At 37.2% G+C, this 10,119-nt stretch overlaps 1 protein-coding gene across 4 annotated transcripts in view; it reads right to left on the reverse strand.

The window, feature by feature from the left end:
- Nucleotides 1-8,707, reverse strand: part of TTN (titin) — a 269,733-nt gene extending 261,026 nt beyond the window's left edge. For all 4 annotated transcript variants that reach the window (XM_090281173.1, XM_090281165.1, XM_090281190.1 and 1 more), the window contains exons 1-6: nucleotides 8,548-8,707; nucleotides 6,249-6,352; nucleotides 3,838-4,041; nucleotides 2,031-2,318; nucleotides 1,510-1,595; nucleotides 1,173-1,417 (exon numbers count right to left, since the gene is read on the reverse strand). In XM_090281173.1, the coding sequence (XP_090137299.1) occupies nucleotides 1,173-1,417; nucleotides 1,510-1,595; nucleotides 2,031-2,318; nucleotides 3,838-4,041; nucleotides 6,249-6,339 (914 nt within the window). In that variant the 5' untranslated portion in view covers nucleotides 6,340-6,352; nucleotides 8,548-8,707. The remainder of the gene's footprint in view (nucleotides 1-1,172; nucleotides 1,418-1,509; nucleotides 1,596-2,030; nucleotides 2,319-3,837; nucleotides 4,042-6,248; nucleotides 6,353-8,547) is intronic.
- Between the last annotated feature and the right edge of the window lie 1,412 nt (nucleotides 8,708-10,119).

Consider the following 10,119-nt stretch of genomic DNA (forward strand, 5'->3'; position numbering starts at 1 on the left):
CATTCTTTATCGAGTAAAATATTTTCCCCCCGCTGAACTGAAAGGTCACTTGGATTAAAAATTTAATTTCCTGAATATTTGAATCTATTTCTGGACTCTCTGTTTTGCTCTCCTGGTGTATTTTCTAATCACTTACCAATAACATACTGTTTTGATTATAGAAACTTCACAGTTTAAATATTTTTTAGGTCAACTATCAACTTATTATTCTTCTTTACAATTTTCTTGGCACAGGAACGTTCTCTACATTTAAGACATTCATGCAAATTGATCAAGAAACACTTTTTTGTTTCCTCAGAATTTTGCACATCTTTTAGTTTATCATATTAAAAACCTCAGCATATTAAACCAAATTCCAAAGTTTTGAATTTGCTGTCTATAACTTATACTTGATTATATAATTTCTGAGTCCAGATGATACATGCTCACTTTCTAAAATACCTTTATATTAACTGAACACAGAAACTCATTTTATTTTTTTAGATAAAATAACTTAAGCATATGCAAAATATTAGGTTTTATTTATTCTCAAAGCATATGAACACTGGTATAATTATTTTCTATTTACAAGGTATCTTTACCTGATTATATCAAATCCCCACAACATACTTTGAGATCATCCTTATTGTGATTCTCTTTAATTTACAAATGATATGACTAAAGCCATAAGTAATTATTTCACTTCTTTAGCTTCAGTCACCTATCTATAAAGTTAGGGGTGATAATTCTTACAGGTCACTTTAAATATTTAATGAGATAATGTACATAGTGCCAATCAAATGCCTAACATAGTGATCAATAAATAGTAGCGACAATTTAATTACTACAATTATTTTCCTAAATTGCAATGATAGCAAGTCATCAGGCTGATTGAATGTGAAGCATCCAACCAATTCTGGGCTCTTCTCATTTCATTGTGCTTTCTTTTTTTTCGCCCCATAAAGCAGATGTTTAGTAAATGATGTGCAAATAAAAATTTAGGATTATAGCTTATGAAGTTCTCCAATTTATCTGTGGACAGTGAGGATTTGTGAAAATCATATTTAGAATACTTTTTGTTTTCCTCCTTTATCACTTGCTACATTTTTTATTGCTTCCTTCTATTTCTCTTCTTATTAGATGAACCTAATTCAAAAATACATAATGACCCGATCTCTTTCAAATGGTTTTACCTGACAGGAGATGGGGTCGGTGCCCGAACATGTCTGACTGGGGAAGGGGAGTGTCGTATCGGCGATGGGGACTGCTGGCGAGCCAACTGGGCTTTAGCAGTGATGGACGGTGGGGTAGGAGACCTCGACTTTGGCTTAGGAGGTATCCTGGGAGGTGTTTTATGTGGCAGCTGTTGCCCGGTGGCACCATCTATGACCATCTCAACAGTTGCAATTGATCTGGCATCAAAGTGGGCTTCAATCTTCTGCAAAAGATAAAAACAAAGCCCATGGTGAGGAGGAAATTGGTAGAACCACAGTCTGGAGGGCTGGAACATGGACAGTGTAGAAGAAGTACCTTTTCAATTCGGGTTTCTCTTGTTTGTGAAATCTGAGCAGTAGAAATGATTGTCTTTGTCTTTTTAGCGGGTACTACTTCTTCACCTGTAGGAAGGGAAGGGTAGATATTTAGGAGAGGGTATCATGTCTCATTTTCGAAGGGGTTATGTTAATTATGACTACAAATCCAGTAATATTTTCTAGGCATCCCAATGGAGGAAAATGCAGAAAGTCATGGATTTTGTATGAACATTAATTAGGTTTAAAAATAGAAAATGTTCCTTATTAGAGACGAATTTACTTAGAACCATTCTTTTTAAAAAATTTCATTGTTTGCCAGTAAATTGAAAACGTAGATGAGAATGGAAATACTCTGTAGCTTCTAATGGGTTAAATAACTACAGCTTGTTTCCTTCATTCTGAGCTCCTGCTGAGAATCTCAGAGACTTTTCTAGGCCTCTGAGAGGAGGCAGGTGGGCCCCCACCCCCAGTAAATCAGCCCTCTCCCCTTCTCCCATTTCCTCAGCCTCCAGCACGTGCCTTGAACCAGTAATTCAGCAGTCGAAGTAGCTCTTCCAACACTGTTGGTGGCATTTACTGAGTAGGTCCCCGAGTCTTCAGGGTATGCTTCTGCAATCAGTAAGCTGTAGAGGTCGCCTTCTTGTGAAATTTGAAAATCAAGGGAGCTCTGGATTTCGGCTCCATCCCGATAGAACTTCACCACAGGTGTAGGGATTCCAGTCACTCTCACTTGGAGACATACTTGGCTTCCTTGTCTCACGGTCATGCTCTGCAGTCGTTGAACAAAGTTGGGTGGCGCTGTTTCTGCTGTAGGGGGAGGAGAAGAACATCAAGACTGCCCAAAGGCTCCCCAAAGGCTATTTTTAAACCATCACAGCTCTGAGATTCCAAAACCAGTCGATGACTCACTGAAGCAAACATCCTTGGCTGCCCTTGAGCTCAGCTCATCCAGTAGATGACGGCAAGAATGAAGCCAGCGGATGGCAGAAGACAATCCTGCCACCATATTTTATTTTATTTGCTTTGTTTTGTTTAGCAGTTCTAGCCACCACATTTTTTCTTTCTTTCTTTATTTTTAAGGAAAAGTCTAGATCTTCTCATAACATTTCCAGAGAATCTTTCCAGCACTTCCTCCCAACCTTATACTTAGCACTATATTAACACGTTAAAATAATTTTTCATATTTCAGTAAGTTGCACTAAAATGAATTCCAATAGTTGGTTTGACAGATGCACTTGTGACTTACCAGATCATTAAATTTTTACTTAATTTAAAAAGCCCTAAAATGTCTCCAACTTGATACTATTCAAGTAACCCAAATATTCACTTGCCTTTAAAATGTTAGTTCACATAATGACATGATTTAATGTTATTTCTGCTACAAAAAGGGGACTTTTTTTTTTTTTGTTAATGATGTTGAAAGAAATTTTTATGAAATAAATGTGAAGGGCTAATGGGATTAATTTTGATATTTTTTGAGTAATAAACAATAGAAGATTCTGTCAACCCTGTGCATTTTCCATTACTAAATTTTCTGGATATATGTTAAAGTTCATACTTGATGTGACCTGATGTGCTTTCTGTTTACATCAATTATAGCCCTATACTTGGAAGTGCTAAGGGCATAGTTTACTGAATAAACATATAACATTATGCAGCTCATGAAAGATATTGTTATGTAATGTGTAAAGTAATGAAATGTTCTGTGCATTGATGTCTCATCCGGAAGTAAAGGACAAAGGAAACGACAGTGGCCCTAAAGACTAGTCACAACTTTTCTGGGGAAACTGTGTCATCATGCATTTGAATAACAAACAAGCTTTTGCCTTTTTCTGTGCATGTTTACTGTGTAATATTTTCAGAAATTGAAAGTGAAAATTATTAAACTTTATAGCCCAGAGCAGTGTCTTAAATGGGTGGTTTGTGGACCATTTGCCTCTGAATCATCTAGGAGCTTGTTAAAAGTGTGAATTCCTAGAGATACACGATTCATTAGGAGGCTTATAAACAAGGCTCCAAGCCTTTCTACTTGCTCAGACACAAAATTTTTAATATTTCCTTAATATACTTTTGAGTGTTTAATATACTATGTGCATAAGGGAACTGCTTCTCAGCCACATTTGTGCTGTATTTTGAGAAGAAAATTAAATTCTACAAGGCAAACAACTTTGCTGTCAGTTCAGCCGCCAGTGAGCCCTTCTCTAGCTAGGCTTGAGGTACGAGTACTTGTGCTCAGTACCTCTTGTGGGTTCCCTTGACCCCAAGTCTGGGAGGCGCACTCTGAAGGTGGAGGGGTCAGAGGACAGGCAGGTCCCCTCTAGCCTACCTGTCACAAGAAGCTCAGCAGTACTAGTCGCTTGTCCAGATCCATTGGTGGCTCTCAGGGAGTATCGTCCACTGTTGGCTTTAGTCACGGCGGGGATCGTCAGTCTAGCGCGGCCATCGCTAAAGGAGATCTGCACGCCGGGCACAGTGGAAGTGGAAATCACCTGGCCATCCCGAAACCAGCTCACCTCAGGAACTGGGAAACCTGGAGCACAACGACAATTCACCTTTGCGTTGGATTGGGGCACCACAAAGGCCTCTGCGCCTCCTGCTGTGTTCACTGCCTTGTCCTGACCTGTGAAAGCTCTCCAGAATGCCATGCTATTTAATGACAATGAAAACCTGACAGAAACACGATAAAAACAGAAACTTGTGAACCATTAGGAAAATCAGTGGGTTCATGTGGAGGCCAGCGCCTTCATTTTATAGGGAGGAAACTGAGGCCAAGGAGACCCACTGATTTTTCCAAGGTCCATGGCTCTCAGTGGCACACAGAGGACGAGAATTTCCATCTCCTGCCCTCCTGCCTGGGTGATTTAATAGACATCATTAAAATCAGGAAAGGGATTTATGAAAGAGAAGAGCCAAGGGAACTTTGAAATACAAAGTGACTACTGTCCTTTTTGAAAACAAGTGAAGAGCAAAAGCGCAAAAGGATCTGTCTAAAGGTTCTGCTTAAGCAGCACAAGAGGACTTGCTTATGTCTCTCCCTCTTCTGAGGTTACAGGAACACTGTCTTCTTGAACTCCCCTGCCTTTCAAATGTGCCATCAGTAAAAGTGCCATACTGTGGGGAGGCAGGCTCTCATATGATAAGAGAAAAAGCCAACCTAGTCTTTCAGAACAACATGTATAGCTGGAGTTGCAGGTAGAAGAGCCAAATTCTCTCCTCCTGCCATGCACCGTGGAGCTAAGAACCACATGTACCTGGCTTGCTGTTTTAATTATATTAAAACTGTGCAGAATGAAGGTGTGAGGTCAACTCAGAGCACAAATTAATTTGCATTGGCATGAAGCCTGGTGATCCATCCTTCAACTGAAGAGATGAAGATAATCAAGAAGGAGTTTATTTTGTTGTCCTTACATTGGCCTATCTCCCATTGTGGACAAGGGAATAGTTTATTTGACTAATTCATGGGTGTCAAATATTGTCAGTGGTGCTTTTCTAAGAATTCATGAGCACATAGTGTGAAGGAGCAAGAAGCTACAAAGAAGCCTGTTTCCATGACTTCATAATCAGGCAAGATTCCCACTGAAGCCATATGTGTTCTGTTCAATTCAGAAGTTATTGAGCCTTACAAGATAAATAAGTGAATTATTTGGAAGTCTGTCAGAGCTTATCATGCATGAGAAGAATTAAATTGGTTTCTATGTACATATACAATATAAAATAGTGATTATATATTTCTGCAGTGTAAAAGTATTATCCAGTTATGAATGAGATTGATACATGAAAGAGAAAACAAAAGGAAAGAGAAAGGAAAAGAAAATATTATTTATATCTTTATTATAAGCCATAAAACCAAAAAAGAGGAACAAGGTACTTAGGGAGGTATTTCAAGCATGATTTTCAATTAATTCATATAATTTTATATGACTGGTTAAGATACTGCAGTAGATAATACTGATTAAATAATTTTGAGATTATTTACAATATAGTTTGTAGATTGTCCCCATTTTTTCACATGTTATCATAAGTCATGTTCTTTATGGAATTATTCCTAAACTGAGCTATGAAGAAAAAGAAGGAAAACAAAAAAGAAACAGACCTTAAAAAAAAAAAAAAATCCAGGGTCATTGTTTGGTTCTCTTTAATACATAGACAAGAATGGTATATATTATTTTTTGTTGTCATTTCAATGGTCAAAAATATTTTAATTCACTAGAATCATTTAATAAAGATTGAAAATAAAATAAAATAGTTTGGAGTTGGCTTATCACTGAAAGTTCAGCTTCTGAGAAAAGTCAGCTGTATGGTATGTAATTTTCCATATAAAACAACTGATGTGCAGGCACTGAGGCTGGGGAGCCCCATGCTGCCTGCCCAGCGGCACCATGGCCAGCCCCTATCAGGCTGGAGTTCTTGGCTTCTAGTCTGGCTCTGCAGCTGAATCCAAAAATAGAATGACCAAATCTGATTTTACTGAACAGCTGGATTTTAACATCAATTGTAATTCAATGCTAATAACTTTACTTTGTAGAATTATAAATATGAACAAAACATTTTCAAGCCATTATATTGTCAGATTTTTGTCAGTACTCTATGAAAGGAATATCTTTCCTTATAATGACCGTTCCATAGAGTTGGATCAGTTTTACAATGTGAAAATGGCCTTAAACTTGACATCAAGTCCTAGAGCAAAATGAACTTATTTGGGAGGAGGCAAAAGAAAGGGGTCATGTGTCAGCTTACCACTAATGTGAGCCTCAAAGGTTGCGGTACTACCCTCCAGTACCACAACGCTTTGTAACGGCTGCTTAAACGTCGGCGCTTGAGTTGTCATCTTTTTAGGCACTCTGAAAATGAAGAGAAAATAAATTAGGATGTCAAGGCTAAGGACTGCTCTGGAGTTACTTGGTAGATGACAGAGACACACATTTTCCAAACAGATTGCTTCACAGGTGTGATGAGAAGGCCTACTCCTTTGTGGCTTGAATTTGAACAGTCAGACTCTGAGTTTACTGGAAGCCTAACCTAACAGTGAGTGTAAGGGGATATGCAAAAAAATTTAGGCAGGCAGAACAAGGAATGTACCCTAGTGGTCAAAGAGGGAAATTCAGGTTTATCAAAGGTGAGAAAGCTGGGTTGGAGTCCTTACAGTTGGCTAAAAGCACAGTTGGAATGAGGGTAACGGGTGGGTGGGTTGGGGGTACTCAAGAATAGTAAAAGAGACGTGTGGAAGTGGAAAATGAATCTTTGCATCAGTTCAATGTTTAAGAAAGAACTGTTAAGAAATATTTCTTTCCTCCCACTATTTTTCACTCAGTATTTATAGTTATAAAATTGACATAGATTCAGGCGTTTTTACTTCAGGTAATTCAGATGATTACTTAAATCATCAACAAAACTAGCAATGTAAGCCTTGAGATGTCTTTCCTTATTTGAAAAGCTTTGGCAAGCCTTATCAAAGTTACAAGCCTTTTGTAGAAGCATATAGTGTTTTCTCTTTCTTAATATTCCTTCATATGTAACTGCTCAATAAATGTTGCTACTGTTGAAGTAAATATTCAGGAAAATTTAAAGTTAAGTGAGGAGGCCAGATCTTATTTTAGATCTGAAAGAAGGATACTGTTCCTTACTGTCAATAAGGAACAATGTGCAAACTAAAAAAAAAAAAAAAAAAAAAAGGACTGGTATGAAATGTAATTGAAGTGAAAGACCTGTGTTTTTATAACATAAATATTCAAAAGCAAAACAATAAATATGAAATTTGCAGTTATTTCTTTTGTTAAGTGGAAGAAAGTACTTTATCAATTTCAGACAGATCATGTGAAGAATTTTCTGATGCATCAATACCTTATTATTTAATGTGACTATTCCATTATTCTGATATACAAGCAGATTTTCAGTTGTTAGTTGCTTCATTACTATTTGCCCTAACATTCTCTGCTCACTAAACGTTACCTTATTTTAACTTTTTACTTAGTTAAAAAGAAAACAAAACCAGAGTTCTCTGAGACAGTAAAATTTATATTTGGAAAATTGAGGTAATATCCAAAAGTTTTTTGTGGAACTTCTGTCAAGAACTCCTTATTGTAGCATATTATCTTTAGAATGAATAAGTTTTTGCATCTAACTTTTCCTGTTTACAAACTAGTGCATCTTCTTAAAAGAGTTGTATTGTTTTATACCGTTTATACAATTATAGTCATTTGCAATTACTAATTTAATTCCAAGAAGGTGGGAATTCAAAGTGTACTTAGAACTAAAACATTATTTTTTACCCTACTTAGCATCAACATTTATCTCATATCCTATAATTTGATTGTGAGTTGAATTAAAATACATAAAAAGATTCTGAGTAGTTTAGAAAACAATTCTATACCTCCTCCATCCCCCAATTTCTAAATATATTGCAATTAACTGGCCTAAACTGATCTTTTATTCCTTTTGTCTAGGTAAAGTTTGTTGCTTTAGCACTTGCTCTTCAGAGGCCTTTGTCTAATTAGGGCAGAAGGTATGCGTCTAAAATGTCAGGCTCCCAAAATAAACTCTCCAGCGCTGACTGACAGCAGGCAAGTGTTCTGTCACTGTCCTGCGACTGATAGCTCAGCAGTTGATTCCCTTAAAAAGTCATCAGGGTGTAGCTGATACCATACGCATTTTATCAGAGCTATTCTTGGTGTGTCTCACTTCATCACAGAGTAATATAACCTTGAACATTTTCAACAGACAAAGAGAGTCTATAAGAGAAGTGAACATTTCTATTACTGTTTCAGACCTCAACTTTACCACTTTAAGAATGTTAGGTGCATTTAAGCAATGTGAATCACTGACTATGCTGATACGCTAAAGCATTCAACTTCGTAAAGAAAAAGGTTCACGTATTTTAAAACAGAATTTAACAAGCAGATTCAAATAATGGATTGGAACCAGCAATGAGTAATTAGACCCATATCTCTGCCTAGGCATTAGCATACAAAGACAAGTGGGAACTGGAGATCAGTTAGAAGGGGACTCTGCCATTAAAAAAAGAAAAGATGCTGCTCACCTGATTTCTCAAGGGTGCCCAAAAGAGTGGGACTAAGCCCAAGGTTGCTTCTGAAACGACGTCCTATCTAGAGTTGGTTTGTTGGACCATCTCTGACATGAATCAGTGAGCCTCTAAACTGCTTTCCTATGCAATCCCTACACCCGAGGCGAGGCTGGGAATGCACGACTGCTCAAGAGTCAGGGTCTGGCACTGCTTTTTATTTGCCAGATCTGCTGACAGCCCCACATGCTTAGGGCAGGGCCCTGGGTGATTGGCTCTCCGGGGGAAGTGCGTCGGGAGAGGAACCTATTTGGTTGTGTCATATAGCACCTGTTCTTCTGATTGGCAGTGCTAAACTTAGCACCCCAGAAGAGGCTTAACCAAGGAAATAAGAACCGTATTTAAAGAATAACTGTGTTGGGATTTAGAGGAGAACATATATTGCCTGTGCTAAAATCTGAAAACACTGGTCTGAGGAGAATTTGTGACAACAGAAGACTTGCGGGCACTCACAAAATAGCCCCAAACCTGTGGGCTCTGGTCTGTGAGTCAGGTCCCATTTCTGTAACCTCCCCCCATAAACCAACCAAATGCACCTGTCAATCATGACAACAGATGAGGGATTTTATCTCATGCATAAGACTTTACTTTTTTTGAAGAATCAGTGGCTGTAAAACCTTAGAATTGAAGAGAGCTGGTTTGTACTATCTCCATTCTCCAGAATCCACTTGTACTTTGGGGAAAGTTATGCTAATATTAATGAGCTGAGTGTTTATACAGCCCTGCAAGAATTAGTGTTGGAAGGCCAAATCTGAACTCTGCTTAGATTTAGTCTATACAATATAATGACCTCGCTTTTGTCAGGTTTCATTTTTTATGGCATTAATATTCAAAAATATGCATCCACTGTTTCCCAATGAATAGCCAGGTCTTACATTTAAATCATCATCCATAGGGTTTAAAAAAAATTTTTTTTTTTTCTGGGCACATGAAGGCTGTTTCACTAATCTCTGGAGTTTGCTGTTACTAATGGAAAGTGGTTAGGAAATTATATAGTTGCTATTTTAAGAGTGAATTTAATTTCAAGCAAGAGATACTTCAAATACAAAAGAACATACTAAAAGATCTTTATAAATAGTTTAGCTGGAAGATTTTAAAACTTCAGTAAAAGGGAAGAAAGTTACCTTGACAATGAAAAGAGACTTTTCTTAATAAAATAGACTAAAATATTAAAATCTAAGTTAAATTTATTTGTCTGTAATAAAAATGTTCCTGATTGTAGAACTTGGTAATACATTAGATTTTTCAATTTCCTGAGTATTTCATATTCTGCAATTATTTATATAATGATTCATTTATTAACATTTAACAGATCTGAAATATACTGGACAACAGATCTAGCATTGTATAATTATATAGATAAGATGACACCATGTATTCATTTAAACATTTGTATCCTTTACTTAAGCATTCATTTTAAAAAATGTTTTATTGATTATACTGTTACAGTTGTCCCAATTTCTTTTCCCTCTGCTCCCCATAACCCAGTGACCCCCCCCTCCATCCAGTTGTCCACCTCCCCAGTCCATG

Source organism: Furipterus horrens, unplaced genomic scaffold (genome assembly GCF_987537825.1).
Source record: "Furipterus horrens unplaced genomic scaffold, mFurHor1.1.pri manual_scaffold_1, whole genome shotgun sequence".
In the NCBI taxonomy this organism is placed as follows: Eukaryota; Metazoa; Chordata; class Mammalia; order Chiroptera; family Furipteridae; genus Furipterus; species Furipterus horrens.